This window comes from Phasianus colchicus, chromosome Z (genome assembly GCF_987193195.1).
Source record: "Phasianus colchicus chromosome Z, bPhaCol1.hap1.1, whole genome shotgun sequence".
In the NCBI taxonomy this organism is placed as follows: domain Eukaryota; kingdom Metazoa; phylum Chordata; class Aves; order Galliformes; family Phasianidae; genus Phasianus; species Phasianus colchicus.
Genome location: NC_143476.1, coordinates 54,629,494 through 54,654,936, shown reverse-complemented (window position 1 = coordinate 54,654,936; position 25,443 = coordinate 54,629,494). Strand labels below are relative to the sequence as shown.

General features: G+C 36.9%; 1 protein-coding gene across 1 annotated transcript in view; it reads left to right on the top strand.

The window, feature by feature from the left end:
* The window catches only part of PCSK5 (proprotein convertase subtilisin/kexin type 5), a 263,646-nt gene that overhangs the window by 218,102 nt on the left and 20,101 nt on the right, over positions 1-25,443 (top strand). The window contains exons 25-27 of the mRNA XM_090130933.1: positions 13,098-13,140; positions 14,476-14,618; positions 15,940-16,140. Coding sequence (XP_089987059.1) covers positions 13,098-13,140; positions 14,476-14,618; positions 15,940-16,140 — 387 coding nt within the window. The remainder of the gene's footprint in view (positions 1-13,097; positions 13,141-14,475; positions 14,619-15,939; positions 16,141-25,443) is intronic.

The window sequence follows — 25,443 nt, the reverse complement described above, 5'->3', positions numbered from 1 at the left end:
GGGAGGAAGGAAGAAAGGGAGGAAGGAAGAAAGGGAGGAAGGAAGGAAGAGAGGGAGGAAGGATGAAGGAAGGAAGGAAGGAAGGAAGGAAGGAAGGAAGGAAGGAAGGAAGGAAGGAAGGAAGGAAGGAAGGAAGGAAGGAAGGAAGAATGTAATAATCACACACACACTTGGAATCAAAATTATATAGTTTACATACTGAAGATTAGTTTTTCATATACAAATGCATATCAATTTAATGAATATTTAGGTATTTTGAGAAGGCTCAAGACCATTCTCTCAAAAACATTTGTTAGGCACCTGCTCCGTTGGAACTGCTTTGAGATCCTTTTATATAGATTGTAAGAGACATATTTTGTAAGAGGTAAAAATAATTACCTTCTTCAGTTTATGCTGAGTATAGGATCACTTACAGAAACTGTATGAACTAAAAAAGGAATATCAGACCAGAAGGGATAGCTATACTGTTTCAGAACTGTGCTGACTTCAGTAGTCCGAATGATAATTAATTTTTGGCCTTTTTTTTTTTTTTTTTTTCTTGTAGCACCAGAAAAAAAGATTTAATTATGGCCTTCATTTTCAACAGTGCCTTTCAGTTCTGGGCAACGTTGTCCAGCTGAGTAAGATCTATTCTATTTTATCATGCTGCTAACTTTTGCAGACAGAGCAAAAAATGGAAGTGGGTAGTATGAGAAGCCTCTCATCTCAATCAGTAGCAACCCTATGAATAGATTAAGACATAGGTACTATACTTTTAGATCACTTTAATACTTTATATCCTGTTCCATATATTTCACAGAAGTATGCAAAACTTACCATTTAAGTTACACTGCTAGTCAGTGCTCACCGGCATTAAAGATGCTGGAGAAGATTAACAGTATCTGTAATATTGTCTCAGATCCTCAGAAAGCAATGTAAAATGTATTTCTTTTCCTCCCAGTTTGTTTGTAGGTGTTTTGTTTTTTTTTTTTTCAGAGCTATGTATCTTTTCTGTATGTAGATTAATACTGTAGGTATAAGGGACATTTAGAGTGATAAATTCTAAGACAGGTGTAGTCTTTGTTGCTTTAACATAGATGATGTTTTCTCATGTTTTCTTTGACATTAAGAGGATACTTCTCTCTGTAATTCACATCATTAATTTGGGGGCTACTCAAATTTTTAGGAGATAAAGAATCTTTAAAGGATCTTGGAAAATGGGAGAGGTTCCTGAGGACTGGAGGAAAGCCAGTGTCACTCTAATCTTCAAATAGGGCAAGAAGGAGGATTTGGGAAACTACAGGCTGTTCAGCCTCACCTCTGTCCCTGGAAAGGTGATGCAAGATCTTATTCTGGATGTCATCTCAAAGCAATGGAAGAAAAGAAAGTTATTAGGAGTTGTCAACATGGATCCAACAAGGGGAAATAATGCTTGACCAATCTAATTTCCTACATGAGGTTTTGACCAGATGGGTAGACAAGGAAGAACAGTCGATGCTGCCAACCTTGACTTCACCAAGGCTTTTTACAGTGTCTCTCATAACATCTTTGTAGATAAGCTTAGGAAATGTAGGATGGGTGGATGAGCAGTGAGGTGAACTGAGAACTGAGAACTGAGAACTGGGTTGTCAGAGATCAGAGCTTTGTGATCAGCAACAGAGACTCTTTGGAAGCCTATAACTAGTGGTAATCCCCAGGAGACACAGAATCATAGAACTGCTCAGTTGGAAAAGACATTAAAGATCATCGAGTCCAACTACAACTTAACCATATTACCCTAGCTCTAACAACCCACCTAAGCACCACATCCAAACAGTTTTCATACACATTCAGGGATGGTCACTCAACCACCTCTGTGGGAAGCCTATTTCAGTGCTTAGCAACCCTTTCTGTAAAGAAGTTTTCTTGGTATCCAACCTAAACCTCCTCTGGAGCAACATGAGGCCATTTACCTTGTCACCTGTCCCTCTGAGAAAAGACCAGTCCTGCTCTCTCTGCAATCACCTGTCAGGTATTTGAAGAGAACAATAAGGTCTTCCCTCAGCCTCCTTTTCCCCAGAATAAACAGGCCCAGTTCCTTCAGTCACTCTTCGTAGGGCATATTCTCCAAGCCCTTCACAAGCCTTGTTGCCCTTCTTTTGACCTGCTCCAGCACCTCAATGTCCTTTCTGTACTGAGGTGCCCAGAACTGAACACAGTACCTGAGGTGAGGCCTCCCCAATGCCAAGTACAGGGGCAGGATTACTTCCCTAATCTTACTCATGACACCATTCCTGATACATTTGGGTCTGGTCTTGTTCAATATCTATTTTCACCAATTATCTGGATTGACCTGAATGAAGAAATAGAATGCAACCTCAACAAGTTTGCTGGTGATAAAACACAGGAAATGTGGCTGACACACCAGAAGGCTGTGCTGCCATTCAGCAAGACCTGGACAGGCTGGAGAGTTGGGTGGGAAGAAACTTACAACTGTCTGATTCTGTGACAGACACCATTCTTCCTACAGACACTTCAAGTCCTGGAATATGTTACCAGAATATTGCCTTAAATTGCGCTCACTTTGTAAGGACCTATGGCTTTGTATGCACAAAGCAACTGCCAAAGCAGTGTTTATGCACAGTACGGTTCCCTTCTTCTGTCCACATTTTCCTGAAAGCATCTCACCATACTTTCTGCCATACTAACTGAACTAACATGCAGACCACATCCCATGAGATTTGAAATGCAGGCTTTTGTACATGCATTGTAATTGGAAGTAAGACACTAAGTTAAAAATAACAAATGAAGTTTTAAGGTGACTTTGTTGTATTTAAACCTAAATTTGTGCAATCTACATTCAAATACATTCCTACTGCTTTGCAAATGAGCACAAGAAAAATGAGCCTCAGAAAGTGTGCTGAATAAATTTTAATATTATGATGCTTATGGTTTTAGTATCAGGTTTATGGACCAATCAGGGGGAACTCTGAGCCTACTGTCTGGATCTGTAGAGAGTTACTGCTCCCCCTCATTCAGATAGATCCAAAGGAACTGTGTTTTCATCTGACAGGACCATCAGGCCATGATTAAATATTAACGACTTGTCTTCTGATGGGCACCAGAAACCACCATGAGTTCTCAAAAATTAAATCCAGTTTCCCCAATAGAGTCATCATTTGAAAGAGAAAGTTCTTCTGAGACAATATGATTAAGGAGGGCTCTCAACGTGCTGCTGCAGCAGCTGCACTCCACCCTTCAGCACAATTATTCCCACTCCAAGCTTTAGATCACTTCAGAATGTTGCCAATGCCTTCTTCAGACTCTTAAAACTTAATGAGCTTTTGGAATTTTTTCAGAGTCAGCTCTACCTTTTTAAAAAGCAGTCACCAATAGGCCCATTCAGGACAAGAGACTATCACTAAGTTAAAACTGCAGCCATTTAATGTAAATATTTTAAGAGAATTGCAAAATCAACACAGTAGAAGAGCATTAAAACTCTGGTTGTTATTAGCTGTGCCTAAAATACAATGTATGGAACAAAGTGTTTTCTCAACTTCTTTCAGATCTCTTTCTAATTATTTGAATTCTACTCACCCTTTTGCATCTGCACAACATGCAGACACGAAGTACAAATACCTATGCAGACTAGAAGTGACAAACTTCCTTGATATGAAATATCTACTGACTTGCGTATGTGCACTTCAAAAGCAGAAACAGACACACAAGTAACAATGCTAAATATGAGCACCTAGTTCATTGTGGAGTTAAATATTTTCAACACACAAAGCTCAACAATATCACTGATAAATTCGAGGCAGGTTGTGGATGCTCTGTCCCTAAGGTGTTCAAGACCAGCTTGGATGGGGCCCTGGGCAGCCTGGTCAAGTACCAGAACTGGAGGTTGGTGGTCCTGTCTGAGGCAGGGGAATTAGAACTTGATGATCCTTGGGGTCTCTTCCAATCCAAAGCTTTCTATGATTCTTTGATTCTGTGATTCCATGATTCTATGATAATTCATCCTCTCAACGGATACTTTGAAATTCAAGCTTTGTCTCAATTTGTTTGCATTTCTGACAGTGCCCTCCCATAGGGTGATATATTCCTGATCCAATTCCTTTTCAGCTTCTGACTGATTCAATTCCACTCAACTCACCAGACATTTGAAAGTATGACATGTTACAATGTGAATGCTTCTCAAGGTTTCCCAGAGATTACCTCATCTCTGTGTAATAAAATACCATGTATTCCATTGCCTTCTGATCTGTCCAGGTTTTTGCAGAGAACAGCACAACATGGCTCTTGCAACATTTACAGCAGGACTGTTTTCAAAGGCTAACACTGAGAATAAAATGCTCCTCAGTGAGGGCATGGAGTGGTGCAGATAAGGATTTTCAGAATAGTCATCACACTTTTTTCTTTTCAAGGTATCTTACGAAAAAGTAAACAGTGAGAAACCACAAGAAACAGTAACCCTGAGATTAAAAGTAGGCATTTAGGCTCCAGTGTGACTCTTCTCTTTAACAAGATAAAGCTTCAGCAACTCTCAAAGGTCTTCCAGAACCAAAGTACTTTGGTCTGGGGTACAAGGCAACAAACATACAGCCATAAAGGCAGGAAGTGAAACTGAGTAACACACAATTATTCCACAAGATCCATAACAATACATTTTAAGATGGGAGAAAAATAGGGACTTTAAGGTAGCATCTGAGAGAAAAACCATAACTGAAGAAGATTCAAAGAACATAAGAGATAGCTAAAGTTTAGCATTGTGAATAGATTCATGATCACATGTACAGGCTGGGGTTCTTGCAGTCCATGATTAATGATAGAAGAGTCATTTGGTTCCCATAGAAACATAAGTGACACAAAGGAAAACTTCCTTTCTTCAGAACTTCTCTAATGATGACTGGACATTGGCTTTCAGAATACCAGAAAAAATTATGATAAGGATTTTTTTTATCCAAGAGTAAATCTTCCTCAAGAGGTCAATCTTGCAGGATGGGTTTTAGATTTGCAGATAATAGGACTCATTTCCACAGACTTCTGGTCTGAATGCGGATCTGTATATGCAATCTGTACAAAAAGAATGCCCAACAACATTTTGAATACTTCTTTGATTATCAGTACTGACACTTCAGAAAAGGCAGAAAATCACATCAGAAATTTGTATTTCCCATCTGTAGACAGAAGGTTCATTTGCACCTTGAAGATATAAGACATATATACATAAGTCTTTGAAAATTTTATTTATCTGAGAAAGAAAACGTCTTTTGCAAAATCCAGACTTGGGGATCAATGGAAAAAATCCAGATATAAGTTTGAGCTATGACTTTTACAAATACGGGCATACACTCTGCTGAGATTGCACAGATGCCTTTATGAGTTGTACAGTCAGGGCAGTAGTACAAATTCTGGGCTGTAAGAAACCAGATGAAGTTTCACAAAAGCAAGTGTAGAGTCTTGCATCTGGGAAGGAATAACTACCTGTATCAGTACAGGTTCGGGGACGATCTGTTGGAAAGGAGCTCTGTAGAGAGGGAGCTGGGCATCCTGGTGGAAGAAAGGTTGGCCATAAGCCATCAGTGAGCCCTGGTTGCCTAGAAGGCCAAGGGGATCCTGTGGTGCATTAAAAGGAGCATCATCAGCAGATCAAGAGAGGTGATCCTCCCCTTCTACTTTGCGCTGGTCAGGCCTCACTTGGAGTACTGTATCCAGTTCTGGGCTCTGTGGTACCAAAAAGACAGGGATCTCCTGGAAAGAGTCCAGCAGAGGGCCACAAAGATGATAAAGGGCCTGGGGCATCTCCCCTATGAGGAAAGGCTGAGTGAAATGGGTCTGTTCAGCCTTAGAAAAGAAGACTGAGAGGTGATCTAACTAATGTTAATAAGTATCTTAAATGTAGGAGACAAAGGGATATAGCCAACCTCTTTTCAGTAGTCTGTGGGTATAGGACAAGGGGAAGTGGCCATAAACTGTAGTATAGGAAGTTCCACACCAAATGTGAAAGAATTTTTTCACATTAAGGGTGATGGAGCACTGGAATGGGCTGCCCAGAGACATTACGCGGTGTCCTTCTCTAGATGCCTACCTGCACAGCCTGCTGTAGGGAGCTTGCTTTGGCAGCTGGACTCAATGATCTCTAGAGGTCCCTTTCAACCCCTACAATTCTGTGAATTGTCTTGTTTGTTGGCAAATTTCCACCCCCTCCCCCCCCCCTTCAATTCCTTGAATATGATCACTTCAGTGATTGAAAAGCAGAATACTGATCTCTGATTATCAAAGGCTCAAAACTTAATTGTCAGGAACCTATCAACTTTCTTGAACCACCTCATTACTCTGAGGTTAAAATGATGTTCCTTATACTTTGTGTTTGTAATTTGTCTGTAGCCTATTTGGCTGCTTAGTGCATTAATGGTCTAGATATCAGTTTAGAGTTACGTGCAATGAAAGCATGGAAGAAAAATATTGGTTTATAACAGAAATTCATCTAGCTCTATATCCATCATTGAAGCTATGAATGTACTTCTAAAATTACAAAGACAAAGAAATCGTTAGTCCTTCAACAATTTGAAGTTCAGGAGCTTCACAAATCAAATAACTAAAAAAATGTTACCTGCTGAATCATTCTGCTGGAATAAGTAAATAATAAATATATTAAAATAAATAAAATCAATCAATTTAAGCAAATTCACTTTAATATCTTCTTGTTTCTATTATTTGGGTTTGTACAAGGCTAAAGCTCAGTGTTTTGAACTTTCAAGTTAAGAATTCTATTTACAGAAGAATTTATTGACGGGAGCAAAGCAAATCTTTGATTATCGTCATACTGAGATATTACCCAGATGATTATTGCCTGAGTACAATTTTTCTTGTTAATAGGGGGTCTGTGGCATTCAGATGTTCAAATTAGTACCAAAACCTGCATTGATGTCCATTGTACAAACCTAGGATGTCTGGCTTTTCTACTGGTAGGAGAGCACTCTTTGGGTAATGCTGCTCACCCAGAGGAATTACCTCACCCAGAGGAATTACCTCCCCAGTAAGAAACTATTTAAAGATTAATGACCATCTCAGTCTGTTCTGACAATGCTGCTCAATGTACAGGATGTTCACTTTTTTAGTTAGTGGTTTTTAATACAAAGCCAAAGCTTTCATACTGCTTGCAATCATCACATTGCAGGTGGAGAAAATGGCCAATAGTGTAACAACAAAAGATAACATATCAGCTGAACAACAAACTAATCTCTAAACAGCTACACTGAACATCCTCACTTAATTGTTAGATGCTACTGTTGCTGTTGTTCTAATTTCATTTCTGTTGAAGTCCACTTATTTTTTATTTTAATAAGAGTAAGAATAAAACACTAGTTCTTCTCTGAAGCTATTTAAGAAATAACATCTCTGGTATCACAATCTGGACATTCACTTTATCTTATCTGCAGGTCATTACTACTTTTAACTACAACATATTAAAATTTTCTTTTGGACGAGAAGATATGCCTCTTTTCCTTTGTCAATAAAATACAGTAAAAGCAAATATTTTTCTTTTAAAGTAAGATAGTTGAGATTAGAACTGTGTGACTATTTCATTTAATCAGCTTTACAGCTAGTTACTCAGGACGATCTACTTTTATTTTTCCTCATTTGGATACCAATTAAAAGTAGCTTTAAATTAAAACAAAAATTTACCAAAAATAGAGGAAAGTCTAGTAAAAGTATGTTGGGTTTTTGTGTTTGTTTGTTTGTTTTTAATTTTTCCTTTTTGCTTTAAGAATGATTTTTTTTTAAAATTCATTAGATCACAGTTATGTTTTCTGGCCTAAGAAACTACTTTTCACCCTTTAAATCTAACTTACATAAGAATTCAGCTTTTCCTTGGTTAAAATACCCATTATCTTCTTCCTTCCTCTTCCTGATGATATAACTTGTCAAAAAGAGGTCAAAATTGAGAAGACAAAGCAGAATTACTGACAAAAACCCTATAGATAAAAAGAAAAAAGAAAAAAAGAAAACAGAAAGAAAGAAATAGGTAAGCAAATAGCTTTTCACATGAAGTGAAAGATTCAAACCACAGTTCTAGGTTCCAGAGCAGATGAAATCTCCTTCATTTTCAAGATTTGATGAAATACAAATTTTCATCTAGGCCCATGTCTAGTTGAAATCCCACTGTGGCTGGACTGTACATTTCAGTTATTTTAATTGAATAACCATAAAACTAAAACAAGAATGGTCTAAAGGTAGTTAAAATATATAATAACACTCGGTGATGTATTACTACTTATAGGCTTAGGTATTTTTTTACATTATTGTAAATTATTGTTCATAGGAATGTAAAAGGCAAATAAAATCTAACAGTAACTGTTGAAATCAAACAATTACTGCAGACTGGTCCTTAAAGGAAAACTGCATTGTAATATAAAATCATTTGCAGTCATTATATTTAATTAATCTGCAAAAGAAAATTAAACCAGACATTAAGTTCCATGCACATAATATCCTCAAGTTTTCCTGAGAGCAAAAGTAGTTGAGTGTATTGTCCGTATTTTAGGCTCATGGTTGAGCCAATAAATACTTCAAGAAATTTAATATTAAAAAAAATAATAATAAAAAATTGAATAAGGGAGAAAAATAAAAGTTACAGTCTAAATACAGATTCTGTGAAATGTACTTATGCACTTGGCTTCAACTCCCAGCTTTATTGCATATAGTGATAAAGTTAAGCAAACATACCAGTCTTTGAAAATCTGGGTCTAATTATATGAGATACATTGGGTAAGGGCTACTCTGAAGTACAATAGGCTCGCTATGTAAAGTTTCCAAAATTTGCATCTGTCTAAATGTTGTGAATGGTCAGATACGTTGAAAACAGAGTCAGGGATTTTCAAAATGCTCCGGAGTTCATTTTTAAAATGGATATATATGTAGTAAATATTTCACTAAGCCTCAAAGGTAGTACAGCAGCAATCATCTGTAGTGCTCCTCTGTATATTCAAAGTGAAACATCCTTCTAGCACAACACCTGGCTTGTAATATTAATGCCTGTACTCCCTCACAGAGAAGGTAAAAAGCCCACAATACTAATTCCTTTCGAAGGAAAGCAAGAATAAGCAAGAATCTTTGTTTTTAACCAGTATTTAAACTTTGCACATTCAAATGTATTGTACTGGAGAAAGGTGGGATGCAGAGAAAGGAACAGGGCTATCATTTTCTTACAGAAAGGAAAAGGAGTCAAATTACTTTTTGTATGAACTCCAGATGATCTTTCCCTATCTAAGAAAACTGTAATAAAACCAGAAAGTCACCAAGGAGTTTTGTTGTATCGAAGACCATTCATTTTAAAAGAGATTGAATTCTGTTTCCAGTGCTATTGAGATCACTTCTGTTTCTGTCTTCAAAGAGTTGCTCAGACTCAATACAGTGAAAATCAATGCAAATGAAAACTATTAAATGTAGATAAAATATTAGCAGTTCTCATGGCAAGAAGTCTTTTGGAGCCTAACATACTAAACAGCCCACTTCTTGTCACAGAAACTTACTCATTTCATGAACAAGTGAGTTCTAAGTGAATATAGGATGAACATGCTGACTTCAGCCCAGCAAGCACTTTTAACTGCTAGTCCAAGAACTGACTGTGGCAGATTTTAAAGGAGCCACTGTTGAAGAACCACATGGAAATAACCTGAAAGTTCTCTATATTTGCTCTTAAAATTTGTATCCAAGATTTGGAAAGCATTGCACATATTAAATATCAAATTTGAAGTGATAATTGCATATTCAGCTTTCAGTGTGCTTGCTATCAGGAAGTTTACTTCCTTACATTCCCTTCTAAGCTTAGTTAAGAAACTAAGATCAAACATAAAAGGTGTCTGAGCTTCCATTTAAAGGATATGTCTATAAGAGAAAGAACAACGTTCAGTAAGGGGATGATAAATAATACAGTAGACAAATTGGCAGATGGCCTCAGGCCAATCCCAATGACAGCATACAGAGCTAATTAAATTCTAAGATGGTCTTTACATAGGTAAGAGAGACACACCAAGAATAAGACTTCCCCAACACTGTAACCTCAAAATTGCAGTATGAATGACAGAGAAAAAATATTTCTTAAAGCATATGTATTTTCAGAAGGATCACAGTTTATAATCAGAAAGCCAGATGTGTGCCCCCTGCAATCAATCTCTGTTTTAAAAGTTTATTGAATAATAAATCAGGAACTGTAAAAGTTCTTCAGTCAGATTTAGGTCCTGATTATGTGTTGGAATCAGAAAAGAGATGCATGTATAACTTTATACAGAGCTGTCAGCAACAATAAGCAAACAAATTCCTGATACCTGCCACAGTTACACTGGCAATAGCACTTGGTGAGTGCCACTTCTCCCTCTGAATAGCCTACAATACATGAAGTTTGTGGGTTACAAGGTAACCGAACCAGAAACAAACTAGGAAATTCAGAGTCCCCTTTATTTTGTGATCACAAAATTCAACAGAAAATCTATCCTATTTCTACCGTAAACTTACATGAGACAAAATTTTCATCATTTTAGTTTTACTTCATATAATTTTATGAAGTTTTCACATTGCAAAATCATTAAGGAATTTGGATCTTCTCCAAAACCTAGGGTTTGAAGAAAAAATCATTCTCAGATGAAATGCAGTCATCAAGCTGTTCCCATGACATATTTGGCTATCTAATATGATATTTGCCATGAGAACTTTTGTCTAAATTTGTATGTGGGCAGCAGAGTACAAGAAGGTGGTAAGTGATTAGACACCAAGATAACTGTGATACTTTTTTGTTTATTTTGCCCTCTCATGGAACCCAGTCAACAGTCCTAACAAGCTATTTTCATTCATTCTTAGATAATTACTCTTAGATTCTAAACCAGTTTAAAATTAGTTTTTAAGAAAAGCACCTTGGTTGAGACAATCTCAGATGCATGTACGGACTGGAGAAGAACTCACTTGAGAGCAGCCCTGCCAAGAAGGACTTGAGGGTTCTGGTGGATAAAAAAGCTAGATATGAGCTTGCAGTATACACTTGAGGCCAAAAAAGTAAATTCTCTCATGGGCTGCATCAAATGAGGGGTGCCCAGCAAGAAGGGAGGAAGGACTGTCCCCCTCTGCTCTGCCCTCGTGAGACCCCACCTGGAGCACTGACTGCAGCCTTCCAACACCTGAAAGGAGTTTATAAATGGGAGGGGGAATGTTTTTACACATTCTGATAGTGACAGGACAAGGGGGAATGGCCCTAAACTAAAAGAGGGGAGATTTAGGTTAGATGTTAGGAGGAAATTTTTCACTCAGGGTGGTGAGGCGCTGGCAAAGGATGCCCAGAGAAACTGTGGATGATCCATCCCTGGAGGTATTCAATACCAGGCTGGATGGGGCTCCGGCCAATCTGATCTCATGGGTGGCAGCACTGCCCACCACAGGCAATTGGGACTGGATGATCTTTAAGATCACTTCCAAATCAAACCAGTCCATGATTCAATGATTCCAAACACAATGGCCTTTGCTTAAAGACCTCTTAATAATATATTTTTCAAACTCTTTCCAGAGGACACCTGAACACTGTGCCTTAATTTGCAGCCACAGATGAAATCTGTCACAATATGTAGTCAACAGTATGGGCAAAAACTGACAGGAAAGGAGGAAAGAATAAGGTCATCAGAATCTGCCACAGGCAAAAGGGGAAAGAGTCGTTTCTTCATGAAAGCCAGAAAGTAATGGAGCTAGTTACTAAAACTAAGTGATTCCAGGAATTTTAACAAAGTCTCTTTAATACATACTCTGTTCTTTCCATGAACAAACCATAAGAACTGTATGTGCAAGAATAATTTTCAAAAGGACACTGATGCACTTTGCTCTACACTGATCTCTTGCATAAACTGAGTAATCATAAGCATGGCTGCCAACAGTAGAACACACTATGAGGATGTGGGGGAGAAAGAAAACAAATATATCTGTGAGTAAGTATCGTTAAAAAAGAATATTTTTCCACGAAAAGAAGCTCTGGAAAAAACAAAATGTATTTTATCTGGAAGTAAAAGGGTAAAAGAGGACTTCATAGAAAATATTTTCATCTTTAAAGGACATTTCCTGCCTTAGCATAACATCTAATTCAAGAAACACTAGATTTGGTGATTGCTGTTTCTGATTGTGCTCTAAACAGTAAAAAGAATATTGTCACAAATCTGTAACATTTCTGTGAAAAAATTTACACCTCATAAATAAATTGCTAGAACTACTTACAAAACCAAATGCATGTTGCCTAATAAGTTTGCATGTGTAAAGTGTGATTTATTGTAGACACAATTCAAAGAGATTCAGTGAATATTTTGCCATATGAGTACTAATAATATCAAAAATGATTTATAGTTATTTCATGGTAGAACAGTTATAAATACATTTGCCCAGGTTGTTGTATTTCCTTCCACTCTGTTCCCTTAGGGATACTTGAGTAAGGTAAAAGAAATTGGAAGCTAACAGCAGATAATGAAAGGTTATAGAATACAGTCTTCCCTTCATGCAAGCACAAAGCTATAGCATTCATCGTAAAAGATTTAAAGAGTTTTATAGTAAGTTTTGTTCATTTAAGAAAATTTCTGAAGGCAAAAATTAATAATGAGAATGTTCACCCAAAATTCTTGTCTCCACAGAATAAAGAAAAGTGTTTTTCTAGCTCAGATTTTTCAAGATTAAATAATTACCTACTTTTTTTTCAGGAAAGTTTGCTTTTAGAGGTGCCAATAAACAGATAAAAAATATTGAAACTACAGATTTGAATACTTCAGTTTCTCCTTTTAAGATTCATTTTGCCCAGCTTGAGCTCCTGAAAAGGTTCTCCATTTCAGAAAATCACTTCCCAATTATTTATCACTTTCTAAGTACTTCGTGCTGAGAACAAAAACATTACCAATCGTTGGAAAAAAACACAGTCAAAGAATTAATTATGGAAGAGAATATCTCTAAAACATGTAAGCAGGGATCCTGAGAGAATAATGTTCTAGATATAAGAAGATATGACTGTTATTTCAATGTAAGAAATCTTAATACAAAATAACGCAATGTTTTCCTTTGGCATTCTGGCACTGACTCTGGATGTTATTTACATAATTTCACATTTTTTATTTCAGATGACCCAAGAATCTGTATGACATGTGTTCCGAACTACTACATGTGAGTATAGCTTTCCATGCAAAAAGATGTGTCTAACTACATATATCACATAAATCGGTACATAAATGACATGTATCTTGTCCCACTCCTATCAAATATTGCCTGAGAAAAAAGGTTGAGAAATGCTGAAAAACTAGCCAATCATACACAATCGAGACCATTTGCAGCTCTATAGCTCATGTATTGATGTGATCTTTGTATATATGAAGAGAGATGAATAGGAAGTGTAGACAAGTTAATTACTTTTTCTGGGTGTGGAACGAGTACACGCTTAGTGTGTTATGTCCAGTTTTTGTATTTGCAGATCAGCAGTGTAAAAATGTTAAGCAAGGAAACAGAAAGTAGTGAAACTGAAACTTTAACTGAAGGGAAATAAGTATTCAGCAGTTTTTGAAAAAGAAGTTTAGGAGATCTCTGTAACTATTACTATGACAAAAAATGAAAAAGCTATCTAAGCTACTATGACAAAGCTATCTAATATCACTGTAAGCACTGGTTTTGGGAGAGAGAGGTGATTATCCCCCCTCTAATCAGCTCTTGTGAGGCCCCATCTGGAGTACTGCATCCAGGTCTGTGGCCCCCAGTAGAGGAAGGACATGGAGCTCTTGGAGCAGGTCCAGAGGAGGGCCACTAAGATGATCAGGGGACTGGAGCACTTCTCCTGTGAGGAAAGGTTGAGAGAACTGGGCTTGTTTATCTTGGAGAAGAGAAAGCTCAGGGGAGACATCATTGTGACCTTCCAGTATTTGAAGGGAGCATATGAGCAGGAGGGGGAATGGCTGTTTACGAGGATGGATAGTGATAGCACAGGGAAGAATGGTTTTAAACTGAGACATGGGAGGTTTAGGTTAGATATTAGGAGGAAGTTTTTCACACAGAGGGTGGTGACACAGTGAGACCTCCAGGTTGCCCAAGGAGGTTGTGGATGCCCCATCCCTGGAGGCATTCAAGGCCAGGCTGGTGGTGGCTCTGGGCAGCCTGGTCTGGTGGTTGGTAACCCTGCGTGTATCGGGGGCTTGAAACTAGATGATCATTGTAGTTCTTTTCAACCCAGGCCATTCTATGATTCTAAGATTCTATGATTCTTAGTAGTCATGAAATATGCAATTTCTAAGTATGCATGCATTTTTTTGTGTAAACATTTTTTAAAAATCGAATTATTTGTACTTAAAAATGCTAATTACTTGTTAAAGCTGAAGAGATAACAACAAACACATTCTGAATCCTTCATTAGAGGAACATTTTTTGTTTATGAGAATGATAATAGAGCCTTGCCATTACTGTACATAGAACATGAGGAAACTCAATAACCTCAAATTTTACTTTATGTTATAGGTATAAACAGAGTTGCTATAAACACTGTCCAGACAATACCTACAGTGATGAAACTTCCCTGCAATGTAAAGAATGTCCTAGCAACTGTGATAGCTGTGACAAGGACAAGTGTGACTTTTGTAAGGAAGGCTTTTATCTCTCAGGTAAGCAAAATAATATATGGTATATACATGAAAGCATATCAGAGGTTTTCCTTAGTGAAAGAGCCTGGATTCAACTTCTTGAGTTCAAAAAGATCTCTCCTATGGCTCAGAGTAGAGGCCAGGGATGTGTAAATATATATATAAGGTACAACAGATACAACTCCAAATATTTGACAACAAATAACCATTGCTGGGGGGGGGATTTTTCTCTTCTTAAAAAAAAAAATATATATATATATATATTTATTATATATATATATATTTATTTAAATATATATATATATATATATATATATTTAAATAAATATAAATATATATATATATTTTTTTAAAGGAGATAAAAAAATATGTATAAAACATATATATATATAATGTATATGTATATGTATATATATACACATTTCAACTCCAATCTGTTTAATTCAGACTGTGTGAAAGGAGAGGTTTTTCTTTCACAGAAAGACATACATAGATACATTTCCTTACTGTGGACTTTAAAGTCCACTTAAAGTAATGAGTCTTAAACACTCTCAAAGGACTTCTGTTCAACTAGAAAGTTTCACATCAAATTCACATAAGACTCTGAATCTGATGACTTTATTAGGAAAATATGAATCAGTCAGGCCTAGCTCAGACATGGTGCCAAATATGAAAGGCAGGAAATATTGAGGTTATGGTGTTTTCGTGCATTGTCTTCTGCGCATGCCCAAAAGTGAGCTAAAAAATGCATTTACAGGACACTGTGGTCACAACGTGAAGTGGTATAATGGCCTATTTTTCTTTTAACTGAAAAATTACCCTTGCAACAACTTCGAAGAACTTTGCCAAAGCATGCAAACCCCTAAGCTGAATCAGACTCACCTGAGTTTAGCTTTGTATTCACCAGAAACTGGAGATTCATCTAATCCTCAAAATATGTGTACAACAAGAAATTTTAGGGAATTCTACACTTAGATTTTATAGAGAATCAATAGAAAAAAAAAATGGATTTAATCACAGAACTTTGATTCACAGTAAGATTTGTATTAGATGTGTATATACAGAATTTAAGATATTGATGAAAACCCACCTGGATATTGATTTCAGTGCAGGTTGCTCAAAGTTCCTCAATTTTTGTAGAAGCAGCTGAACTGAGCTGAGGATTCACCAAAAAAATTTAGTTTCTATATCTACCAAAATGTTCACTATTTCAATATATATTGCCTGTTTGTCTTGATCTGTTTATTGCTAGAGACAGATATGTGCTCTGGGTGAGGTATCTTCTTGTCCTGATTGTAGGGGTCAGTTGACAACCCGATTCTGGGCTCTGTTTCTGTTGCAGGTGACACATGCGTGACTGAGTGTGGAGACGGCTTCTTCACTGATGACATGTCTAGAGAATGTGAACCTTGTCACAGGAGCTGCACAACATGTGTTGGGTACAGCTATGAGAATTGCACTGGATGCCCAAAAGATTTCCAGCTTTCTCAGGGACGGTGTCTGAATCCAAGAAATTATCCACCCAGTGGGAAATTCTGGAGTGGTAAGTTGCAACAGACCCCCCCCCCCCCCCTTTTTTTTTTCTTTGAAATTACTAAGAGCTTTAAAAAGAGAACATCAGTATCATGCAATCTGAGTAAAACTACACTTCAGTTCAACATATTATCATTTTAAAAAATATAAAGAAATTTTAAAAATGACTAAAAACATTGCTTTCATCACGAACAGAAACCATCTCATTGTAAATAGCATGACGTTTTAATATGCCTTAGCTGGCCTTATCTGAAATACTGAGTATTATTTTATCTAAATATATGAAGGTTTAAATTTTTATTTTTTCTCACCCCCCCGCCATCAAAAAAGATGAAAAAGAGAAAGGTTGATGATCGGGGAGTCCTTGGGAGCCCTACAGGCTATATTTGAGACCAGAACTTTGGCTATTGATTCCCTACAGATTGGTGAATATAAGTTGGAGGAAACCAAAAAGAACCAAATGTGTGATTGTGATCTACTTAACAGCAACTTTTCTTCTTTCTCCTCCTATCCCAATCAAGAGGAAATGCACTCCACATTACACATGCACTGTTGTCCAAAGGAGTGAACACAGAATGTAAAGCTATACTGACTTGTGAGTACAATGAATCTAGACAGCAAGGCTTGCAATTGGTGCTTTTAAACAGTACGCACATCATGCCCTCCAACAAGAGTAGGATTTCCTCTGGAGTTTCAATATCTGCATAGCTGGTCACTGTAAATAGTGACTAATATAATCTTTTCAATCTTCTTAAAGTTATAAGGCATCACCTGGAATAACAGATTCAGTTTGGGGTGCAGTGTATAAAGAAGTGGGTTAGTTAGACAGGAAACGGTGAAGATATTCAGAAATATACAGAGAAGAAAATATTAACAATTAAAGACTGTGACAAATTAGGGTCTTGGGACTGAATGAGAAAGTCACAAGAGAAACACAATCACAAAGAATGGAGCACATCAGGTCTCTTTATGTGCAGTCAAACAAACTTAAAATGCAGAAAAAAAGTATGAGATTTGACATGGGGAAAAAAGAGACTTTCAAATGGAATAATGGACTAATAGACTCTTTGAGAACAATTTGTAATTTGCATCACTAGAAGTCTTTGATAATGCATAAAAGACATCTAACAGGAGTGGTTACTGAGGAGAGTGTGAGACTAAGTTACTTATGGTCCCTTCAAGTTCTTTTCCTATCAAGCACAACTTTTCTTCTGATTTCTATGTCTTTATTTGCTCAAATACTTCAAAGAATGAGTCTCCTTTCATTAAGAATTAAAATATAGCAAAAATATTTTCAGAAAAAATATTGACCATTTCTAGTCATTACCTATTTAGGAAGAAATGTTGTATAAAAAACAAAGTTTCTTCACATTAGAAAAATGTCAGAAAGAACTATAAAGGAGAGATAATAGCAGAAAGCTGGTCTCCATGCATTTCATTGTATTTCATCCAGATGTGTATTTTCCCAATTTTCCCACTCTGTGCTGGAAAAGAACGTGTCTGTAGATTGGTCTGTCTATTGTTTATCTACTTCTACTGTCAAATGCTAACCTTTTTCTTTTGAGCAGGCAGCTGATGTAGGTCTTTACACACCAGCCTTACCGTGCTGTGGAAACTGTTTCTCTCCACCTTGCCTTCTGTTTCTCCTTTCTTCCTTAGAGACATTTGCTCAAGACACATCTCTCCCTGAGCTGTATTGGCTTAAACATTGGCAAGTGCTCTAAAGCCAAACAATTCCTGCTGTTCAGTGCAACAGGAGACCATGAAACCTGACTGGAGGTTCTTCCCCTTCTCAAATAGACTTGCTGGGATGTGGCAGCAGCTGCAGTGCATAGCTCTGAGAAAGTGACAATGAACTTGGTGATATTGTGAGCCTTTTCCCATTGGAACATTTTTCCAAATAGTAGTACTTTTCAAGTAGAAATGTTAATGATTTGTCCATATCTTTATTGAAGTTACACTCTGGATAATTACATTACCAACAATCTAGGAATTTTCTTGCTCAGATGCTGTTGGATTATCTGGCTCTTGAAAAAAAATATTTTCATTTGCTAATTAGCAATAAAATATGAATAGTTGAATTTTTTTATATCATTCATTTCTTTTGCTGATGCATTCAAGATACCAGCTGAATCTAGATTTCCAGCTGTGTCATTTATATTTGAAACTCTTGCTCCACACTCAGTGAATGAAGGAATCAGGCAAGAATGAAATACCTTTATTTAAATCTAGAAATACCACACACCAACAGAGTTGTTGCTAGTTAGAAATTGCAGCACAATTCACATCTAAAGGACAGTTCAAATTGAGGGATAATTTTAAAAAAGAAAATAAAGCATAGAGAAACAAAACAAATACAAAAATAAAAACAGTTTCACTATCTGTTACAATGACTTTTTAAATTGTCATAAGATTTCTAAAAACCAATAAAATGTAGATGAAGCAGCCACTTTCTTTCACTGCAGTGTTCAATAATGTTCTGTAGCATATAAAGCACAAGAATGAGCAAAATTAAAATCTACCTACTCTTCTCTGGACTGACAGGAGTAACAGGCCATCTCCAGATCTTAAACATTTCTGTAGGGCCTCTTCTTTTCCAGTAGGTATTTGAAAGGAGATTATGGGAACTAAGTGTTTGTTTGTTTGTTTGTTTGTTTGTTTGTTTGTTTGTTTTCACATGGTTGCCAGTTCATGGCAGCTTCCAAAGTTTTCCACTACTTCCCCTGGATAGATCTCCAAACACTTTAGCACAATTTACATTTTTGTTCTTTAGGATTTTTTACAGATACTTTGATTGTTTCCAGGGTGATTTCATCTCGGTAAAATATTGGGTTCTTCCATCCCATCCATTGTCAAATTCACTTTCAAAGGGGAACTTGTCACGCAGTATGGGTTCTTCAGAGGATATTACAGTAATTCCATATTTGTTCACCAGTCCAGTGTGGGCAAATCTGAAGCTGTGAGTTGGATTTTGGCTCTCTCTGCTTGTTTATCAAAATGTGCTTTTTCCACTTGATGCTCAGAGTCCTCAACACATTTACTCCGGCACAGCACCATGGCAGAGCTACCTCTGAGCTTTAGTGGCCCAATGAGCTGATCTAATTAAATAATGTAGGCCAGACGATTATTAGTCCTCACACTGTATGGGACTGACCTGGGCGTGGGGGGACAAGTATGAAATAAACAACCTCGCCCCTGTCATGGGAGCAAGGATGAAATTGCACCACGCTCATCCTTTGCACATACCCTGCTCCAGACAACACAGGAAGACAACGCAACTAGGAAGACAGCCAAAATTTCCAAATCCAGTAGTTTATGTCAGTTTTTACCACGTTAGTCTTCTATTTACTCTTTTTCTTCAGAAATGTTACAAGAGAAAGTTGAGGTATTAGACCTTGAACTGTATTTACAAAGAATGAATCCATTTTCCTTTGGCTCATCCAGCCACATGGATTCAGTGGGCTTCACTGTGGTTTTAGTGACTGTGTTGACCTACCACATGGGACAAAATGAGGTTCTGGAAACAAAGACTACTGCTTTATTTGGCTCTTAGGCTAACATAAACTGAAGGGCAGCGTGTCACAGCCTGCCACAGTGAAACCAGCACAGTTTGCCAACTGAGAGACTGGTCCATCTAAGAAAGAATTAAAATCTTTGTGAATGTGAAATACTCTTTTCCCTCAACCACAACTTGTAAGCTTTCACTTATATATTTTTTTTAAGCAAGGATAAATAATAGGCCAGTCTTATGAATATTTATGAGTGCAAACTCCAAAACCCAAAACATGCTATAAAAAACAGTTTTCTAAAATGATATTTATTTTGAGGGCATATTTTGCTGGGCAAACAGTCCAAATCATATTAGAAATCTTTAAGAAGTCGTATAAAGATCTGAAATAATGAAACAGTCCTTGTCTGGTATCCTGGCTTTCAAAAAGACAGGGTCAGCCAAGAAGGGAGAAAATAAAAAAAGAGAGAGAGAGAAATTGAGCTTGTGTTTGTAGCATAAAACATCTGTATTTTATCTCATGTACCAGATAATAAAATGACTTTGGAAATCAGGAGATACACCAGTGTAAGCTTGATTCACCAACTGAACACACACTCTTTCAACTAGATTAGAAGTTTTGTAGATCAGGTCTTCATTTTATCTATGTACTGTAAAGACAGCATCTTGAAAATTAATTCATTCCTCAGTTACGTGACTTAGTTTACCACATTTTTCTGAAAATTACAAAAGGAAAAAAAAAAATGATGTGCAATGAGATCTGTTTCTGATGTAAACACAAAATGGAATATATATTCCTTTACGTGTAGATTATATATGCTGTAATAAATTATGCAGCAAAATAGCAGCTGGTTCTGTTTATTATTGCATACCACTCCCAATGAGAGCAATCTCCTACAAACAGCCATTGACCAACTGCATCCATCTTGTGTACTTTCCTTTTCCTATCTACAGAATAAAACAAAACCAGTAAAAATGCATTGCACCAGAAGAGTTCTGATTGAGAGAAAACAATAATTCAGGCTTTAAAAGAACTATTAGGGTTCTCTCACCTTAATGCAGCTATGCAGCTATGCAGATATACTTACAAAGGTCTCAGAACAGAGAAGGAAAGAAAAAAAGTGGAATGAGATGGCAGAAGACTGTAGGGAAATCAGCAGCAGGAAAGAAGAGATCACAGTTATCCAAATGAGAAAACGTTATGACATTTAGAGTATAGAATCAGAACATCATGGAAAAAGTTAGGAGGCTTTTTTAAGCATCATCCAGATGTGAAAATTCGAGGTGCTACAGACAAATAAAAATGATTCACTATCCCATACATTCTGAGGCATGTTGATTTCATATTCTAGCTATTTGTAAAGTATGGTATGGTTTAGAGATAACCGGACTCAGAATTAATGGTTGTTGCAGATTGTAATTTACTTTTCAGCACTCCTAAAATTTCCTTAGATTTACAGTTCATATAAGTCTTTGAAATGGGATAGGTCTAGTATTTTATTACATAAATATATTGTTTTCATTATGTTTTATTGTGTGTATGCAATTGTAATTACCTCAAGGAGATATGTAACCTGTTTTTCGTCTTTTTTCCCTGATCTTATCAATTTTGCTAAGTCAGTGCCATGTACAGTATAAAACCTGACATACTAGGTAGCATCTCAGCTGGATTATATTCAAATCACATCCCACTACACAGTGCAAAATATGTGTGCATCTTCACTTATGCATTCTTCCCTTCTGGCACTGTGCTGTGATCCAACAATGAAATAACTTGCAAAAATACTCTTCTTGATAGAACTCTATGTCTTCTAAGCTATAAGCTAAGAATATTACAATTAGAAATGTGTACCAGTAGCTATTTTGATAGCAACCTTGAAGTAAAAATTTTTTGTTAGACCTCCCTTTTGTTTAGAGAAAATCATGAATAAAAGGATCTGAAACTGGAGAAAATAAGTCAACTATTATCTGCCTGAACACTTATTGCTTGCATTAATTATTAAGTCCATTGTCCATTACGAGTGGATAGAGAGAGCAAGCCAGACATGAGTATACACAAGCAAGAACTTTTATACTGCAGTTATGACTTAAGACAAATTAAAGGATGGATCATAAACTGTTTCAAATGTCATTACATTCAAAGCTAAATCTTTTAAGATATGGCCATTTCTCAGCTCATATGCCTTGAGATTTTGGAGGGCTTTTTGCGTTGAAGTTTATTTTTAGTAAGACTTTCATTTTCCACAACAAGCAGTAAGCACGTGAAGGGGATCACACTTGTTTCCCCAAAGACCTAAATTTTTCACCCTGAATACTTTTGAGAATTCATTTTTCACTCAAATCAAATTGCAAAACTAGGGCAGACAGTTAAAAAAATACTTAAGTAAAAAGAAAGGGAAATATGGGTTCCTTGTCTTAAATGACATGATAGAGTTCTTTTTTATTAATTCTGTTTGGAGATCAGAGCTAAAATCTTACAGCATTAGGTTGAAAGAAACTCTGCCATTGTCTCATTTATGTCTCATTCACAAGCTTAAATGAGGAAAGAAAACTGTTGTAGTTTAACACAAGCAGCTGAGCCCCACACAACCACTCGCTCACCCCTCACAGTTGGTAGAGGAGAGAATCAGAAAGCTAAAACGAGTCATGGGTTCAGATAAATGAACTTTAATAAGAAAAAGAAAGAACAAAAGAAGAAAAGGAAATGGGAATAAAAGAAACAAAAAAGAAATAAACTCAACAAAGGAAAAAAAAAAAAAGCAATTGATAAACAACACAATTGCTCACCACAAGATGACCAATGCCCAGACAATCCTTGAGTAATGGAAGACCCAACAGCCAACTCAACCCTGACTTTTGTTGCTGAGCATAGCAAGAAATTGAGAGTTTCTGTTTTGGAGAGTTGAGTCAACTGCCCTACCCAACCTGGCAGACCACTGTGTGAAGTAGAAGGCTCCTTGGCACTGCATAAACACTGCTCTTCAGCAACTAAATGAACAACAGTTTTCATCACAGATCCAAAACATAGAATCATAGGAGCCACTATGAAGAAAATTACCTCAAGCAAACCAAGACAAAACTTCAATCTTTGAATTTGATAAGCCCTCAAACAGACTGAATAGGAAGAGTACTTGGTAGCTGCAGAGCTGCAGTGAGGCTTAACTCAAATAAAGGCATGGCATGATCCAGTTTATGTTTCCAGAAATGAACTGGGGAGATTGAGCTGCATATGTCAAAGTTGTTACTGATTCTGACAAAGAGACAAGAATCAATGTGACATTTAGTCAAATTCTGGCTTGAGTAATTTTAAATAGAAGATGTTTGGGGTTAAAAACCCAAAAAAGATTATTAGCATAAGGATAAAAACAGCTCAGTAGATCTGAAAAGGTCATATACTTTGGCCTAAAAAAAAAAAAAAAAGTAGAGCAGAACAAGGATAATAATAGAATACGGTGTTTTTTCAGAGTCTACATTCCATTTTTAGAGTATGGATGGTTAGCAATTCTACATCACAGATGTACAGCTTCCACATTTAAAAGTTTTGTTCACAACCATAAGAAAAAAATTAATGGAGATCTTGTAGGACTCCCTAGTACATAATGGTAGCCTTTAGGGGTCATGAGGAAGGCAAAACCTAACAAAGCAGATCACGGTGTGCCATGAACTTTGTCCTTACCCAAGACTTGCATTTGGATAAGGAAATGTGATATGTCTGAGAAGGCAATTCTTTCTGATGGCCACCAAACTGGAAGACAGGCAACTTTGTTATTTGTAATTTAATTAGTTCTTCCAATGTATTAGCAACCTCATTCGTCATAGTGTGCTGAGTGAAGTTTTCACTGATGAGTTGAAGACTTTTTAATAGCTAGAAACTGTGAGTTAAAGTTTTCATTTATCATTTCTCCAAAGGCCAAGGAAATTTGCGTGACAAATTTTCTTGATGGTTTTGCATTGCTGTTCTTGGGAAACTTTGTTCTTTGAAGTAATATACACCGGTTTCTGTAGCAAAGTATTTTGCATCATATTTGCCTATTTTGGAAACATTTTCTATGCAAGAAAGTTACATTTAATAAGTTCTCTTTATTCTGAACTTGTGTTTTGTGGTGTTTTCCAGTAAATGAAATCCTATTTCCAGTCAGTAAGAGCTCTATCAGAGGAAAAACTCATTTTAACTTTCCAGATTATTATTTTCTTAAGATCGATAAATTTTAAGATTTTCATATTTCTCCTCAGTCCCCAGCTGAAACGTTTGAGTGTTTATACTAGGCTGAAAAGCTAGACCTATGCCAAGTAACAGAAGCACACACAACTGCTTGTGTACATTCCCCTCTGGTGGTAACTAGCATACACTGCAGAAAGCAGTAAGTTGTGCCAAAACGGGTAAGATTAACTGTAAATAATACTTTAAAAAAAAAAAAAAAAAAACCCTCCCTATTTTTCAATTGTAAGGATTGAAATATTTTGAAACTGTGAACTTATTTAAACATTCTTCAGCAGTAGTTAACTTGTCTACTTAACTTTATCTTACTGCTATTTATTTTCTATATTGCACCAGCTCTTTTGCCAAGATCAAAGTTCTTTTCCTTTGGCAACACATACTTCAGCAGTATTTCTGAGCTGCTTCTTCCCACACAAATGGCATTAAATTACAGTACTTAAAACTGACCAGTAGGGATTTTCAAAGAGATAAAATAAAACTTTTAAGCCAGAGAAAGGTAGCTAGATGAAAAGCTGTTGAGAAGGGAAATGAAAAATTGTTTTTCATGTTTATTTATTTATTTATGTATATTTATTAAAGATCAGTGAATGGAAAAATCCTGAAAGCTTACCAAATAACTGATAAAGGAACTGAGGATGTGCAGCTGCAGGCAGACACCAGGAAAAAGTCTTTCTTTCAGCCATGATTTTAGAGGCAAAGTAAAATACATTAAATAAAATTACACAGCTGTACATAAATTAAACAACGTTCAGTTTCAGAGATCAGCAAATGACAAGTGTGTAAAAGTGAAATTGCTTACAATTTACAGGCCAGTGGGGATTGTGGCTTGCACAACACTAAGCTCAGTGGTGTAGCTGATAGGACAGAAAAAAGGGATGACATTAAAAGGGACCTGGACAAACTTGAAAAGTGGGCCCGTGTAAACCCATGTAAACCTAATGAGGCTCAACAAATTCAAGTGCAAGGTGCTGCACTTGGGTTAGACACAATTACAGTCTCGGCTAACATTTAGAGCTAAAAGGACTGCTAAAAAGGACTCAGGGAATCTGGTGAATGAAAAGCTAGACTTGAGTGTGCAGTGTGTGCTTGCAGCCCAGAAGGACAACAGTATCCTGGGCTGCATGAAAAGAGATGTGGCCAGCAGGGACAGGGAGGAGATCCTCTCCCTCTGCTCTGCCCTAGTGAGGCCCCATCTGGAGTACTGCGTCCATGTCTGGAGCCCTTAGTACAGAAGGATGCAGAGCTGTTGGAGCAAGTACACAGGAGTCCAGAAGGATGATCAGAGGGGTGGAATAACTCTCATGTGAAGAAGGACTGAGGGAGCTGGGCTTGTTCAGCTTGAAGAAAAGGAGCGTTTCAGTACTTAAAGAGAATTTATAGTCAGGAAGATCAACCTTTTACCTGGGCAGATAGTTACAGGGCATGTGGGAATGCTTTTAAACTAGAAGAGGGGAGGTCTATATTAGATGTAAGTGGGAATTTTTTCACTCAGAGATTGGTGAGGCACAGGCCTCCCAGAGAAGATGTGAATGCCCATCGCTGGAGATTTCAAGGCCAGGTTGGATGGGTCTCTCAGCAGCCTGATC